This window comes from Melanaphis sacchari, unplaced genomic scaffold (assembly GCF_002803265.2).
Source record: "Melanaphis sacchari strain LSU unplaced genomic scaffold, SCAv2.0 Contig199_pilon_pilon, whole genome shotgun sequence".
NCBI classification, from domain to species: Eukaryota; Metazoa; Arthropoda; class Insecta; order Hemiptera; family Aphididae; genus Melanaphis; species Melanaphis sacchari.
This window is the reverse complement of record NW_020270974.1, coordinates 40,720-58,181: the sequence shown is the minus strand read 5'-3', so window position 1 is coordinate 58,181 and position 17,462 is coordinate 40,720. Positions and strand designations below refer to the sequence as shown.

Sequence of the window (17,462 nt, the reverse complement as noted above, 5' to 3'; positions counted from 1 at the left end):
AATAATTAATATGAAGAAAGTATAGTATAAAAAAAATATATAGCTACTACCTATACATATAAAAGTCAGTGACATGTGTGCCGCAACTAAATATAGGTTGGGATTAGAGTGCGCAAGGGAAAAAGGTTGGGAAACGCAGCTCTAAATTGTCTTTCGATCAAATAAGATTCTAAGAGGTGCATCTTTCCGTATGTTGCGGGGTCCGACCAGTTTTTCCGAGTTGCCCGGAGACACTCAACCCCTTTGTATAACCACGAGGTTATCTCTTCCGGGCAGTAAACCCGGATGTCTCCAGGAGTCCCACCGGAGAGCCGACTCACCTCGGGCACCATATTGAGTGACCGCCGCGGCCAGGGCACGAAAGATTATCGCCTGAGTCAAACCCCTTCTGCTAAGGCGGTACTCCCACAACCACCACGAGTCCTTCCTCAAGTGTGCCTTTCCCGGTGCGGGCGAGCTCGAGTCCTCGGTGAGTCCACGCGGTCGTGCGCCTAGGGTCCGACACCCCCGGAGCGTCGAGGCGCTACTAGCAAGCCGACTCGATGGGGCTTACTCCGAGTCCCGTAGTACGAGGTTCAAACCCGGCATTCAGGCCCTCGCAACTGCCTTGTCCGCAATCAGGGCACCGCTGAGTGTACCGCGATGACCCCCTTTGGTGCGTATGGTTTTGATCTTTATTGACAGATTGCCGTTTCTGCCGGTGCCTCTCTCGTATCAAGTCCCGAGCCGGCTGAATACGCGCACGTGCTTCGCCCGAAGGGTGGTCTGGCTCCTATGGTTCGAGCTCTCGGTCTAGGCAAGAATTTATTCATAGGGAGTGAGGGCACCCAATTCGCCCCGCGAGATATCCCGTTCCTCACTCACGGCTATGCGGGTCTTAGTGAGGAGGGCGTTCAACGATCCTTTGGGGGCGCTGTCTTAGGGCCCTTGATCCGGCTATCGGGTCCCGCTTCGCCTGCCACTATCCGGTATTTAGCAGGTTTTCACCCCGCCGCCATCGATGACAACGACGGTCGTTTCGGCTAGGCCCACTCGGACGATTTGTGCCCGCGTGATAGGAAAGACTGTCCCCATGTCTCTGGCAATGCGCCGTGTCCTTCACGTACGCACTCTAGCCACACGCCTTTTCCGCTACATTTTTAAAATCAGGGGTCCGGGTCGTGCTCGCGGGATCGTCCTACATCTTTACGTTCTAGGACTTCCCGGGAGAAGTTTTTGAACGCAAGGAACATGGCCTCCTTGGAGGTCATGGTATCGCAGTCGCACGGCCAGTCCACACCTTCCACTTGCGCTGCGGCTGCGAGCTTGCTCCTTTCCTGGATATATGCTGGGCAATCGAACAGCACATGCTCCGCGGTTTCCTCTGGAAGACCGCATCGGAAACTCGCCTCGCCTCGAAGGTTGAAACGACAGAGCGACAAATTGAAGTTTCCGTGTCCAGACACGAAATGCGAGATGTAGTGGTTCGGAGCGAACCACGGCCTTTCCAGTCTGCGCCGGACGTCCGGGAATCAAACTGCCGTCCGTCTACCTTTGTCATTGACGACCCATCTCTCCTGCCAGAGGCGTATGGTAGTCTCGTAGTACTGTTTCGCCTTTACAGCAACCTCTGACGCCGACTTGTTTCCTCTCCTCACGGCGCCCTTGTCTCGTTCGATCTTAGTCAGCCGAACTAATTCTAAGTCGAGGGGAGGTATTCCGGCTATGGCCTGAAGCGCCATCGCCGACGTGGTCTTATACGCGCCCCTTATTGGGCGGTGTTTAGCCGTGTTCTGTGCCGGTACTGGGACATGCAGCGCTCGGCTCATACCACACTAATTTGTTCAGAATCCTTGTCGTCCTTTCTTTAAGGCCCCAGCTTGCCTTAGCCACAGATATTAGTCGACTATTAGCGCTACCGAGGACGCAGGCTTTTCCGCCAGATGGGAGCTAAACTTTCTTTGCGGGTCAAATGTGACCAGGTATTTCGCCTCCGGGGTCATTTTTACCTTGTCCCCCCAAGTCACAAGTCTAGTGGCTTAATTAGTTGGCCCTTGATCCACAAAGTGTGCGACTTGGCCACCGAGAAGGTGAGTTTCCTGTCAGTGGCCCACCTCGACGCTATTTCTAGTTCGCGCGTTCCATGAGCTCCAGACGGTGTTTCTCGGAGATAAGTAACGCGAAATTGTCCGCCTAGGCGACTATCTCTGTCCCGGGTGGGAGATCGCCGGACAAGAGCGGGTTGACCGCGTACCTCCAGAGGTCGGGCCCGAACTCCGTGCCCTGCGGGCAACCCTTCGTTAGGGTCTTCAACCCAGAGCCGCATTTCAACTTTTCTAGATCTTTTATTAATTGCGCCCACCAGAGGCAGTCAAATGCCCCCGATATATCCAGTAATACGCCTACAACGTATTTCTCCCGCCTTTCATCTGACCAGCCGAAGGCGTGTGTCATTGCATCTACGGTCGATAGGTTCTTGGTGAAATCAAATTGTCTGGCAGACATATGGATGTCCGTATCTTTACGGATTCTCGCCACGATGAGGTGTTCCATTGCCTTAGCTAGAACTGGGAGTAAGCTAATGGGTCGGTACGACCTAGCCTCCGTCGGGTTCTTATCTAGCGATTTCCTAATGAAGACCAGCTCCGCGTTCTTCCACCGGCTCAGGAATGTCCTCGTAGCTACTGAGGTATTGAACGCAAACGTAATTTGGTTTTTGATGACGGGCCACGCTTGCCGCAGGATTTCTGCCATGATCCCGTCTAGGCCCGGAGCCTTGCATGTTTTCATCCGCCATATGGCATCTCTTACCTCATCAACCGTGCACGGTTCAACCGGGTCGAACGTCGGACTAAGCCCAGGTAATGTTAACTCGAATCTACCCACATAAACGCCGGTCTCTCTACGGATTTCCGCCTGTCCTGCGGTTTCCGTAGACTCGCTATCCTTAGGGACCAGTTGTTCGAGAAGTCTCTGGCCGGTCTCCCTAAGTGAACTTGTAAATGTTCCGTCCATTTTCCTGATGGACACTGGTAATTTCTCCGAGGGTCGTGTTCCCCCGTATTTTAGACATTTATAAACGGGTCCCCAGGGTTCTTCGTTCCCGGTGCCGGTAACCAACGAGCGTCAGGCCGTCCGTCTTGCTTTAAAGCAGGCGTAGTTATATCTCCGCTTGAGGTCTAAGTACTTCCTCCTTAAGGCTCTCTTTCTGAACGCTTTGTGTTCTGCACACAGTTTGCGTTTCCACCGCTCCAATCGGGCGAGATCGCTACCGAGGTCCGAGCTCCACCAGAGAGGCGGTTTCAGCTGTCCGACCACGTCCCATTTCTTGTGGATATCACAAGCTTAGGTTAGGTGTGGCGCTTCCAGGGGGACTGTCTGCTCCTTGCACTAGCTTTGGCTCGTGGTAGACGGGCGTGTATACGAAGAGGCCTTCCGGGTTACGCATATTATCGGTTACTACCAATTCGCCTAAGGTCGATTCTTATGTGCAGTCGCTGGGCTCACTGTCCCTAGCTTTGACCACGCGGTTATGGGCTTTTCGCCTTTTCTGTCGAGCTCTTTGTTTGTGGCGCCGGGCCCCGTTTCGGGACCTGGCGCGGGCCGCATTTCCGTCCGTCTTTTCGACCGCAACGGCCGCGTCGCTAGGCGAGCTCACATCAGGTATCGGGCTGCACAGCTCCGACCGCGTTTTTACAAACGACGCAGGTGGCGGGGCCCCCGGATCCGATCCCCCGCCTATGGGAGTGTCCATGTTAGCCTGTCCGTCCATAAGTTTTTGCGGGTCTGCTAGATCCGGCGTCGACCAAGTCACCGGACCCCCTTGTAAACCGAACGGGTGGTCCGTTTATTCAGGGCGGAGTCTCAGACTCTAACGTCGGTAGAGCGCTAAGACCATGCCCTGCGCCCGACCACCCAGCCAAGGGCAGCCCGCTGCGTCGGCCCAAACGTAACCGCCGATTGTTTCCCCTCCAAGATTTTAATCTCATAGGTGGTTCTCCGACTCCCCCAAATAGGTAGGGTCGCCCAGGGAGACCCCCGAGGGTGATCCCCCAGTGTTTTTCCCGTGAGTGCCTTCTAGGCTGCAAGCGGCGGTCCCGGGCCAACCAGCAAAGTTCAGATCCAGTTCTCGTCCCCCTCTGAGAGGACCCCCGGGCCCAGTCACTCAAGTCCAGACCCCGGTCTAATGCTCCTATGGCCCGACTCCCTCTAGCGGAGTCGTTTCTATCGGTCCCCAGGTTGTTAAGTTAAGGGCCGTCCTCGGTCGTGCCCTCGTCACGCCGATTTATTCCGTCATCGCCCACTACTCCCAGCCGGCAGGGTGCATGCTTGTTCCGCGTTTGGGACCGAGAGCGTCGTTCAAAAAAATTTTGAACTATCGATTGAATACAGCGCTTATCGATTACCAAATATTATCAATAATTATGATAATTTTGATTTGATTAATTTCGATATACTCATCAATTTGTTATTTGAGATTCGAGTGATTCGACTATCGTGGTTTGTTTTTTTAGTTTTTTATTTTTGTCAATTTGTCAGTTATCTTTGAAATGTCGATCCCAAAACCAAATAGTTCAATCGCTTGGTAGCATTTTATTAAAGACCCAAATACCCAGATGAGGCCATTTGTAAGCACTGTAAAAAAGCCTAAAAACGATCAAATGGAACTACTAATCTGTTGGACCATTTAAAAAGGAAACATTTTACTGTGTTAAACCGTTGTAATTTACAAAAACAGATCGAAGATGATACAAATTAACTAGGTAAGTGATACCTATTTAGATTTTAAAATATCCTGAAAGTAAAAGATTCTAGTGGAATTAGTAATTAATAATTTAGTATTTACTTCAAAATCTCATTAGTTAACTAAAATAATATAGTAATTTTGATTTTGATTTTTTAAATAGGAACATCAGGGGAACATTCGCAATCTGCAAGTGTTCTGCCTTATAGTAGTTCAGTAACTGTGACCAATTATAATTTTGAAACTGGCAAAAAACACAAACAACTATGTTGCAGCGGTACCATAATGTAATAATAAAAAGTATTATCGTTTACGGAGGAACAGCCGATCGACACATACATACAATCACTTGTGCGCACCAGCCGTTATTTTTATATTTATTATTGTTTTAATTATATTTTGTTTCGTGTGAATTATATAATATGCAAATGAGGTATTGGTGCGTTATCTGCTGCCGCCGGCTCACCGGTGCGCGCAACTTAACAATGGCCGCCGCAATTTTTGTCTTCTGCCATACGTCATCGCGCAAAGACTAAACGGCCGTTTTATATTATACATATTATTTTTTATCGTATTTTGTTGCGCAAATCGCTTTTTTCTTAGTCTATTATTTTATTATATTGCGTGGGCGCTAATCGCCATATTTTTATTGTTATATTATTATTAAAATTAAATTATACTTAGTGTGCTAATCGCAAACCATATTTTCTACATATTTAAATATTTTTATACATTTTTTTTATATTGCTCGTTTATTTGTTATTTGTGAAATTTATCAATTATTATAGCCATATTTAGGACCAGCTGGCCAGTCTGCGCTCCACAAATTGTGAGTTTTTATTATTAGTATTAATTTTGAAACGTTTAAAGAATTGCATTGAGCTCACACAAATAAAATCTTCAAGGTCTTTATTTAATATACCAATAGACTCTTTTGGGTTCAAAACATATCGGTTTATATTATCTTCTTCTGTATCCATATTAACCCTTTCGCTACCATTGTCCATTGCAATGGACATGACTTTATTTTATTTTCTACAATTTACTACGTACCCAAACTAATTAAATTACGTATGTATATTTATCTAAAACTAGTGTTAATTAAAATAAAAATATTTTTAGACTTCTAACTAAGATCGTTTTTCGTGAAAAAATGATAATACAAAAAAAAAATGTTGTATACTTTTGTGTTATCAAAAACTGAAATATATTTTAACTTATTCACTGAAATATAAGTGTTGGTAACACTGAATATTTTTTTTTTGGTAAAAGGTATCTCGAATGATAAAATGTTGTTGATTAATCCTACCTTGGTATCATACACCACAAGTAATACATGATAAAATGTATGTCCATTGAAATGGATAGTGGGAATATCGGGTTTTTTTTTTTTTTATACATTTACATTATTCATACATTTCTTATATATCTAGCGTAATACAATTTGTACATTTTTTTTTTTTTAAATTAATTTAACTTATGAGTTGATTAGTTGTTTAGTATTGTTCTGATGAAACCAATGATGAAGATGATGAAGATGATTCTGGAGGTAGCAAGATATCTTGAGGTAGCCGTGGCTTTAGTCTACGGTTTTTAGTTTTTTTCCCAATTTTGAAGTGAAGGGCGCCTTCTGTTGTTTTAAGTTTCGTATGAAAATTTTTAAATTATTCAATTATCCATGTGTTTATGTACGGTATTCCAGTGTCATTATGGAGTTGTGTGTTTCGCATGAACCATGGGGCTTTAAGAGCTATTCTGAGAAATTTATTTTGTATCGTTTGTAATTTTTTAATTTTTGTTTGGGATGCGGCTGCCCATATTGGGCATGCATATGTAATTAGTGGTCTTATTATTGATGTGTATATTAGAAGTGAGCATTTAATTTGAAGTGTTGAGCTGTAATTTATTAGGGGGTATAAGATTTTCAAATGTGTATAGGCTTGGTTTAATTTTTTATTTATATGCATTTTCCATGTTAATTTTTCATCAAGGTGTACTCCAAGATATTTAATAGATTGATCCTTATTATTCCATAATATAGGCTAGTTTTTGATTTTTAATTGGGTTGGATCTGAGTATCTTTTTAGGCTAAATATTTTAGCTTCGCTCTTAGTTGGGTTAAGAGCGAGTTTCCATCTTGTAAACCAGTCTGAGATTTGATCTAAAGAAATTTGTAGATCTGTTATTGAATTTTCAAGATTTTTATGTTGTGTTAAGATAACAGTATCATCAGCGTACATTGCTAATTGGCATTTTTGTGGGACTGGGATATCGTAGCAAAAAATATTAAACAAGGTGGGCCCAAGAACCGACCCCTGTGGGACTCCTGCTTTTATTGGATGTTCTTCAGAGGTAACAGTATCTATCCTTACTTTGAACGTGCGATTTGTGATAAATGAGGTTATTATATTATATAGATAGGTTGGCAGTTTTAGTTTTCTTAATTTGGACATAAGACCTTGGTGCCAGACCTTGTCGAAGGCCTGTGCGACATCAAGAAAGGCAGTGGTTGTGTATTTTTTATTTTCAAATCCATCTACTATTATTTCTGAAATTCGCTGAAGTTGATGACATGTGGAGTGGTGAGATTTGAAGCCGAATTGGTGATGTGGAATAATTTTTAGGTATGGTTTCATTCTGTGCAGCATTATCCTTTCTAATAGTTTGGAGAGGGTAGGTAGCAGACTAATTGATCTGTAACTTTCCGGTAAACTGTTTGGTTTCCCAGGTTTGTGTATAGGAATGATAATTGCTTGTTTCCAGGTGTTTGGAAAATATCCTATTCTTAAAATGGAGTTTAAAAGACTGGCTAAGAACGCAAGTGCTTTTGGGGTAAGGTTTTTGAGAATTTTATTGGTAATAAGGTAGTGTCCGGGACTTTTTTTATTTGCAAGTCTGTCTATTATCTGTTTTATTTCCTGAGTACTGCATGGCTGGATAGTATTTGTTTCTGTGGAATAAATATTTGGAGAGTCTATTTCCTGTGTTATATCTTTGGTAGTAGCCTCAGTTGTAAAACAATTTTCAAAGTGCTGGGCAAAAATTTTGCATTTGTCGTTATTTGTTTCGAATTTTGCTAGTCCAACTTTAAGGGGAGGAATAGTGTCTCTTTGTTTGAGTATTCTTTTTGTGGCGGTCCATAGGCTGGCGTCATTTGGATTCAGTTTTGATAGATATGTTTTGTAGGATTTAAATCTATTGTTATCAATTTCCCATTAGACTCTTCGTGTTAATTGGTTTAATCGTTTTTTAATTTCTATTGTTCTCGTTCTTTGCCATATTCTTCTGGCTTTGTGTTTTTCTTTTATTAGGTGTTGAATGTGGAGCGGTAGAGAGGAGTTTTCTCGTGATTTACTCTTATTTGGATTTTCAGGTGCCAAAGCTGATTTGATTGCATTTTTAATTGATTCTGTTAAGTGTTGTATATTAATGTCTATTTCATTGTTATTTTGATGAGATCTGTTTAAAATAAGGTTTTTGTTGAGATTTTCTCTGAAAATGTCCCAGTTTATTGGCCGGTTTATTAGTTTTGGGGTTTGAGGAGTTAATTCCATTTGTTCGTACAAAGTGGTGATGACTGGTACGTGATCCGAATCTAGTTCATTCGCAACTTGGTGATATAACTGTGTTGTGAGATTTGAGACTAGAGCGATGTCTAATATATCTGGTTGTCTACCTGTTCTGTGGAAGGTGGGTTTGGAAGGTGGTGATATTATAATTCTCAATTCAGATGTGAATTGGAATAGTTTATTACCATTTGGGTTTGTTTTTAGGCAACCCCATATTTCATTTTTGGAGTTTAAATCTCCTAGGAGTATGGTTGGGTTTTCATTGAAAAGTACATTTATGTCATCTCTTTGAATTTTTTTTTTTGGCGGATTGTAGGCAGATATTATTTTAATTTCAGATTTATCTGTTGAAACCATTATGGAGATTGCTTCAATATTGATCAGTTCGGGATTGGTTAGCTGGTGATGTTTAATAGTTCTTTTTATTAGGATTGCTACTCCTCCTGATGAGTGGATGGTGTCTCTATCCTTTCTGTATATATTATAACCGTTGATCTTGAATGTTTCTGTGTTTTTGAGATGAGTTTCTGTTATGCATGCTATGTCTATCTTGTGGCGGGATAGAAATTCCATAAGTGAAGATTTTTTGGATTTAATGCCATTTGCATTCCAGTTAACGAGTTTGATTTCTTTTAAATTAATGGATGTCATTTAAACCGGATAAAGATAGATTGTTTGAAATTGAGTTGAAGATGGAACTAATGATGGACTGTATGTTAAGTAGAATGTTTTCAATAAATTGGGTTATTGTTTTTTGGAGGTTTTCGTTTAGCGATTCGGAGTATGTATGTTCCTCGTTTTTACCAGTATTTTGGGTAGGATTTGTATTTCCTTTGAGTATATTTGCGTAGGAGTTCAGATTTATTGTATTTTTTGTGAGATTATTGGCGATTTCATTAATTTTTGAGTCTTTTGGTGGAACATTTTCGATTAATTGAGGTTTTTTGATGTAGTTCATTTTTTTATTTTTAATATTTTTAAAATAGGTGCAACCCTTATAATTTTCCGGATGAGCTCCATTAAAATTTACACAGTTAGGTGGAGTTTCTGATGTTTTATCACAGTTTGAATAATGATGTGAGAGATTACATTTCACACATCGTGGTTGAAGTTTACAGGACATGTGTAGGTGTCCGAATCTTTGGCAATTTGTACATTGGGGAGGATTTTTCGATTTCCGACGTGGTTCGGTTATGACTATGCAATTTAGAAGCTTGTTGATTTTGAAAATGTCTTGTGATTTATGATGATTAGTCAGTTGAACTGCCATTAGTGGGGTTGGGGTTTTATATTTGTTGGTAAGTCTGGTTACTGATTTTACTGGATATTCTAGGATTTTTAATTCTTCCATTACTTCAAATTCGGTTATTGACATTGGCAAATTTCTTATGATTGCGGAGATATCTTTCTCAGTTTTCAATCTATAGGTATAATATTCATATTTTTTTTCGTCAAGATATTTGGTTAGAGCACGGAAGTCATCTACGGTTTCTAGGTTCACTTTTATTCTGTCAAATTTAGATGTGACAATAAATTCATTACTAATGATTTTCGATATTTCGTTGCGAAATTGAGAATATTGTGTTATGTTTAATATGAATAGTGGGGGAATTTTGAGAGTATCATCGATCGTTTCGGAGTGTATTGAGTGATTGTTTTGATTATCAGTTTGAGCGATATGAAGTGCGTCGTCGTTGAAGGTAAACATTTCATGATCATTGGTTTTAGTGTTATCTAGTATGGGATAACGATTTGGTGTGGTGAATGAATTTTTGGTTGGCGAGTCGAATACTTTTGACGTTCTTCTGGGAGATCTAAAATCGTCATCGGAGTTGGGAGTTGGGTGTCGGTCAAGATCATCGTTGTCTTCGTTTTTTTTTAATTTTTTTTATGATGATTGGTGGGATTCTGCGCTCATTACTAGAATGTGTGCGTGTAGTTTTTTGTTTTGTTGGATTTGATGTAGAACTCATTTTAATCGGTGTATGTACTGTATGGCTATTAGTGTATGAGCGATAGCGGGCTAATCGCCCGTAGGCGCGGGTTTAGTTCACGACACGGTATTTATGTTGGTGGACTTTGTACATAGATATAAAAGGTATACATACCAAATAATGATTTCTTGTCTTAATTGCTATTTAACTCACAGCTATCGAGAGCTATCGATACGTTTCGCGGAATATACGTGTGACCACTACGGTGTCTGGACACGAACTAGGAATATCGGGTAAATTACAATTATAGTTTATAACGGTTAAAGTTTTTTTTAGAATTTGATCTTTGTGGTATTGTCATCATTATCGTATGACGTAATTATCGTAATAATATAAAAAAAATTTGTGTTTAGTTGATATTCTGTATCAGTACCGCCTGTATTCGCTCGCATGTCACGTTTTTTTATTATTATTTCAAGTTTTTATATACTATGACGTTAAACGAAAAACAAATTCTGAGCTTTTTAGATGACGGAACAGTTAGTGATATAGATATATTAAATAGTGAGTCAGAGAATGAACTCGAAAATTTATTAAATAAATTTGCGAATGATGATTTCTCTGCCGAATTCGATAATGAAATGCTGGCTAATATAGAAAAAGACTTACCCGAAGAAGACGACCAAACAACAAATGCAACTCAACAGTTTGGAAATGAAGTCTTTGATATAACACCAGTGCAGTTTCCATTTGTCCAAAAAAAAGATATCAAATGGGTAAATAAACCATTTCAAGAGCCGTATATAAATCTAACAGATTTAGAACCAATAGATTGTCCCTCCACTATACCACAACCGTACGAATATTTCACTAAATATTTTAACCAAAAAATATTCGAAGACATATCATTTCATACAAATTTATATGCAGTTCAAATAATGACTTTTCTTTTAAATCTACATCACCTTTGGAAATAAGATCATTTATTGCAATACAAATGATGATGGGTGTTTTGAAGTACCCAAGGATCGGGATGTACTGGGAACAAAAATTTCGTGTGAATTTAATTGCTGATACAATGGCCAGAAATAGATTTTATTCTATTCGACAAAATATTCATATCATTAACAACATGGATACTCCTTGTAATAATACCGATAAATTTGTGAAAATTCGTCCATTATTTGATGCTTTAAATAATCGATGTAGACAATTACCAGTAGAAAGAAACCTTAGTGTTGATGAACAAATAGTTCCTTTTAAAGGCCAATTGGTTGTAAAACAATATATGAAAGGGAAACCGAATCCATGGGGCATTAAAATATTTTTACTTTGTGGTCAAAGTGGCATTGTCTATAACATGATTCTTTATCAAGGAGCTTCAACTAATATTAACAAGAATCTACAAAAAAAATTTTGGTCTAGGTGGAGCAGTTGTCCTCGATCACACTAAACATCTTACGCCAAATCGACATTTTCTTTTCTTCGATAATTCTTTTTCTTCGTATAATTTATTTTATGCACTCACTGCACGTCAAATATATGCAGCAGGCACAATTCGAATAAATCGATTTTTTAGTCCACCAGTTTTATCCGATAAAGTTATTATGAAAATGGGGAGAGGAACTTCCTATGATGTAACTTCAACATTAGGGGTAGGACTATTAAAATGGTGCGATAACAATGCAATAACCATGGCATCTAACTTCATTAATTCAGGAAACCCGGAAACTGTTTCTCGTTGGGACAAAAAAAACAAACAATATATTTACATCGAAAGACCAGAAATTATCAAACTATATAATAAATCCATGTTGGGAGTGAACAAACATGATCAACTGCCAAGTAATTATCGCGTGTACATGAAATCTAAAAAATGGACGCTGCGTATGATAACTCATGCTTTTGATATGGCTGTGGCAAATTCTTGGCTCGAATATAAACAAGACGCAAAAAATATAGGAATATCAAAAAATGATCAAAAACATTTGTTGCATTTTAAAACTACTTTGGCTGAAGAGCTAGTAATGGTTGGACGATTCAGCCCCGGAAAAAAAAGGGTCGTCCAACATCTTCACCATCCAGTAGTACAAGATCTGCAGATAGTTGTTCACCAACACCTGCTAAAATATCGTCAAAAATATTGGAGTTTCGACCAACGGAAGGTGTAAGCAAAGATCTTTTTGGACATTTTCCAGGGTATGATGATAAAAAAAGAAGCAACACGATGCAAAAATAAAAAATGTACAGGTAAAACACATGTTGTATGTAATAAATGTAAGATTCATTTGTGTTTTACACCAAAAAAAAATTGTTTTTTTGATTTTCATTGTAATTAATTTTAATAAAAGTTTTATGTTTTTTTTTACATTTAGCATTATTATTGTATTATTTTATACCATAAATCCCAATGTCCATTCCAATAGACATACCTGTAACTTGTTAGCAATAAAAAAAAAAAAAAAAATTGGTATATCATATTAAAAGGCCATACATTTCATATCTGAACAAAGAAAAATTGTTGTTTCAAAAAAATTAATTTTGTAGTGAAAGGATTAAGAACTGCAATCATTTTTCTTTTTGTGTCTACTGGTACGTGTGGATCGAAAAACGATAACGCAGCTGCTTCGGGTGATAGATACCACAAATGGCCACACATTTTTTTAATTGTGACTTCAGATATACTTTTATCAATAGACTGGTATCTTATTAAATCTTTTAAAAAATTTACAACTTGGTAAGGTGCTTTCGAAGCCATAGGTGCAACAAACCAGGCTTTTATGTATAATCGAATATTGAAGACACACATACTGGCAATAGACATTTCTTCTTTCTATGTTAAACGAAATTGACTTCTGAATAAAAATATTTTCAAACAGTATATAGCTTTTGCCATCCACCTGGCATGATGAATGGCTCCGGGTACTCTTAAAGAAATTCCTCGAGGGGGCACCCCCCCCCCCCCCCAAGAAAAATAATTGTCAATTCTAACAACTCTCTATAATCTTCCCTTGGTTGTTTAATTTATAAATAATCAACTACAAAATTAATTACATCAGAACGCACATCACTTACATTTTTTTGTATAAACTCATTTATAGTTCCAGGTTCAAATTTTTTGGTATTTAGATTTCCCCAATATAGTTGAAACCTTTTAAATATTGGTACATCTGGACCAGATGTCGTGCATAGTTTTGTATCAAAAACACACTAACTCATAGATATGGTGACGACATGGTAAATATAAAATGTTACGCTCTAAGTAATTTTCTAATAGTACACAAGCACCTAACCTTCGGCCTGTGTTTGAAGCCGCAGTATCACAACAAAAAGCTTGAACATTTTCTGTGATGCACCAATCATTGAGCATATGAAAAATTGCATCTGCCTGATCAATCCCTGTTCCAGTATTAAGAGCTGGGACTCCAAGTAATTGATCACAACCACTACATGAAACTACGATGGGAAGTCTATCAACATTTTTTTGCCCTGTTAACGCAGGTAATAGCTTTCCATCCCAATGAAGAACAACCGCATCATCGATTGACAGTTTATATTCTATACGGATATTCTCTGCGCGCTCTTTTCGAAAACGTAAACGTGTATTTCGAATTGATGTTCTATTTATAATTAACTTATTAACATCCTCACCTAATGTTTCTGCTGTTGAAATTAAAATGTGAACGGCATCTCTGTCGCTAAGCTTGCATTTATCTAATGCAGATGCAAGTTTCGATGAAATTAATATTTCCTCTATTTGATTGTTTAAAGCACTTTGTAGATGGACCAGGCTTGTCAAACTCTTCATCTTCCATAGTAGACTCATCGGTTGATGACGTATTCAATTCCACAAATGTATCTAAAATATATACAAAAAATAAATACAAATAATAAAAATGAATACATAATATTCACAATTATGTAATAATTTTACTGACCGCGGATCTCCGAATCTTCATAAGTTCTTTTTCGTCTTTCCTCAACAATTTTTAATCTTTCCTCGGCTCTTTTTTCTTTATTAATTATTTTTATATCAATCCCCAACATGGATCCAGGACGACCTTTTTGCCTCTGTGATATTAGAAAATCTCTGTCTTCTTTTATTTGTATAACTTAAAGAGAATCAGCTTGAGCAATGTCAAATAAATCATCTAATATCATGCTAAATTTTTCATTTTTTTTAAGTTGTGTGTCTGTTTTTCTATACTGCAACTTTTGCAAATTTCTCCATTCGTTATATAATTTTTGAAGTTTTATGGCACAATATTGTTTAACACTAACCGGTATACGTGCCTTTTTCCAAAAAACACTTACCTCTTTTATTACTAATTTCGCACTTTCGTTTAAATTAAGGCGAACTTCACGCATTTTGTAAAAAAGAACCGATAACGCCTGTCTTATAGATGGTAATTTGCTACCGTCAATTTGATTTGCTGTATAGCTAATTAAAAATGTATAAGAATCTTTACGTTAACTCTTTTGTGAAGCCATTATAATAATTTAAACACAAAAAAAAATGACAAATACCTACTTTATTTAAATATAATTTAACATTAAACAGTTAAAATGTAGTGTCAATCGGGTTTGTGATACGCTGATATAGCACTGTAGAGTGTAGACTAGTGTTCAACTCTAATAGTTACTAACAGACGGTCACAATATTACTTATCGGTCTGTTCAATGTTCAAACTATAGATTAGGAAATACCGTTGAAATAATAATTATATGAATATTGTCTCATTATCGGTGTCCTGGTATATTTAGCGTAATTTTATAACAACAAATATTTTACTAATAGTCTAATAATAATATTTACTTATCGATAAAATAAATAATTTTTTTTTTTTTTTTTGCTAGATTTGTGTAATTATTATTTTTTAAATATAGTTTTCGAGATAAATATTAAGTTTATGAAAATATGTTTAAGATTATAAATAATATAAAATATTTTTATTAACAAATTATGTATTATCGTTTTTTGTATAGAATGATTATTTAATATACTATGTTTAAAATCTAAGAAAAATATGCTATTTTCATAAAAAAATAGATATAGACAATTTCAACTCGTTTATGGCACGGGTTTAACTTGTTCAATTCAGATGGAACTTTTTGTACATCGTTTTTAAGTGTATTCAAATATTATTAAAAAGTATAATTTAAGAAAAGACCTAATTAGAAATTCATACCTAATAGACTAGGACCACCCTAATATATACACACACATATACACACCACCCACACACTAGCACTCACAGGATTTGCTCGGCAAACCTGTCCACTTCCTGTTGAGTGCTATACACATATACACAGATTTACAAAGGTCGGTCGGTGTGTTAGTATAGTTAAGCGCGAATTATTTAGTAACCGGGTGCATGGCCTATAAAACTACTATCTTAGTTTTTTCATAAACCTTTTTCAATGGTTAAAATTTTAAGTTTGTAATTAATATTATTGCAAGTTATTACATTTAATTTTTGTAGTAGTTTTTCATATAATGTTTAAATTTTCAATTTCATTGATAGCATGTATTTATGTACTAAGCATTTTATACTCTGTCTCATATAAAAGTAACTTTAGGCAGTGACCAGTTTTTGTCGAGCAGCAGTCTGTCAACCTACTTTGTCAACTGCCTGTATGCCTGCTTTGTTTTAGCCATACCCCTAGCAGTGTTTTATTGCCTGAGGTTACTCTTATATGATGAGTCAGAGTATAGTAGTACAGAGTTCATAGTTTTTGAATTCTTAAGTCTGGTATTTTATCTCAATAGATACCTATATCACAATTTGTATTTCTTTTAAGATTTGGTACACCATCAGAAAGCCAAGTGACAGCATTTCACGAAGCTATTGTGAAAATGATAGCCGAAGACCTACAACTACTATCTATTGTTGAAAACTCAGGATTTCACAATATGATCCAGCTCTTGGACTCCAGGTAATAATTAAATAATAAGTAAAAACTTCAATCTTCCTATTATTTTTAATTATTGTTTACTTATTTCAGACATGAAATTCCTAGTAGACGAGCACTTGGAAGAACAGTAATTCCAAAAATGTATTTGGTTGTTCAACATAAAGTTGAAACTATGCTCAATAATGCTAAAGACGTAGCGATCACTACTGATTTTTGGACGTCAATAAACACCAACTCGTATATAACTATAACTGTTCATTTTCTCATCCAAACGCAGTTAAAAGCTTTGGTGCAATGGTGCATAGAACCAAAAAATTGGAATGCAACCATACTGCTGTTAATATTTGTGACCTCATGACAGAGGAATTGAACAAATGGAATATTTTAAATAAAATTTTTGCTGTGGTAACCGATAGCGGAGCGAATATTAAAGCTGCAGTTAGGCTTATGAATTTGAGTCATGTGCCTTGTACTGCACATAAACTCAACTTGATGGTTCAACAGTCTCTACTGTTGTCTGACAATGAAGAGACTAGACCAAGTACTAATGTCAATGAAAATGATTTAAAAAATCTAATAAAGAAGTGTCGAGCCATTGTTGGATTTTTTAAGAGGAGTGAAGTTGCTAACAGAATGTTGATGGATAAACAACAGCAGCTTGGTTTTGAAACAGTGCTAAAATTAAAGCAAGATATATGTACTCGGTGGAATAGCACATTTTTCATGTTGGAAAGGCTTATAAATCTAAAAGAACCTATAACTATTGTAATGATAACATTAAAAGATGCTCCATGTCATCCAAGTTCCGATGAATGGAGTATAAATGAGGATATTGTATCATTGTTAAGGCCATTTGATAAAGTAACTGTTGAGCTCTCTGCTGAACATCCCACTATCTCAACAGTTATTCCATTAATACGAGGTAATTACTAATTAATTTGATTTTTCAGTGTATAATTGCTTAGACGACATTTTGAAACTCATCCTGACTTCACAAATAAAACTGCAGACTATTTCAAATGAAAAAGTGATGAACTCTATGCAACTCAGAAAACGTTTGTATCTCATGTAAAGACATATTCTGAAAAAGAACTGAAAGCATTGTACTTAGTTTGGCTCTTACTGGCAAACCACACGCCCTCGCTGAAACTCTTATAAAACCACTATTGGTGAAAGTAGTGAAATGTATGTCTGATGAAAAAACTGCGAATTTGATCTCAAGTATACCGTTATCAAATAATACTGTGCGTAGTCGAATTCAGGATTTATAACACGATGTTAAAAACACCATAATTTCTCGTATCTGTCAAAAAAAATTTT

General features: G+C 37.7%; 2 protein-coding genes and 1 pseudogene across 2 annotated transcripts; all 3 read left to right on the top strand.

Annotated features, from left to right (window-relative positions):
* The first annotated feature begins 4,529 nt into the window (after window positions 1-4,529).
* LOC112592903 lies at window positions 4,530-5,014 on the top strand (annotated as a pseudogene).
* Window positions 5,015-10,717: 5,703 nt separating this feature from the next.
* Window positions 10,718-11,679, top strand: LOC112592902 (piggyBac transposable element-derived protein 4-like). Its single transcript, XM_025337064.1, has 2 exons — window positions 10,718-11,082; window positions 11,157-11,679. The coding sequence occupies exons 1-2, from the start codon at window positions 10,718-10,720 to the stop codon at window positions 11,677-11,679; spliced, it is 888 nt and encodes a 295-aa protein (XP_025192849.1).
* A 4,404-nt stretch (window positions 11,680-16,083) lies between these two features.
* LOC112592901 (zinc finger BED domain-containing protein 1-like) lies at window positions 16,084-16,500 on the top strand. The gene is made up of 2 exons (XM_025337063.1): window positions 16,084-16,163; window positions 16,233-16,500. The coding sequence occupies exons 1-2, from the start codon at window positions 16,084-16,086 to the stop codon at window positions 16,498-16,500; spliced, it is 348 nt and encodes a 115-aa protein (XP_025192848.1).
* Window positions 16,501-17,462: the final 962 nt, after the last annotated feature.

What these genes read in the sequence shown, in the direction of transcription:
- LOC112592902 (XM_025337064.1), top strand. Translation starts at nt 10,718, where the DNA reads ATGACGTTAAACGAAAAACAAATTCTGAGCTTTTTAGATGACGGAACA. An exon ending in CCCTCCACTATACCACAACC is followed by an intron (nt 11,083 to 11,156) that starts GTACGAATATTT and finishes ATTTATATGCAG; the next exon opens with TTCAAATAATGACTTTTCTT.
- LOC112592901 (XM_025337063.1), top strand. Translation starts at nt 16,084, where the DNA reads ATGATAGCCGAAGACCTACAACTACTATCTATTGTTGAAAACTCAGGA. An exon ending in ATCCAGCTCTTGGACTCCAG is followed by an intron (nt 16,164 to 16,232) that starts GTAATAATTAAA and finishes TACTTATTTCAG; the next exon opens with ACATGAAATTCCTAGTAGAC.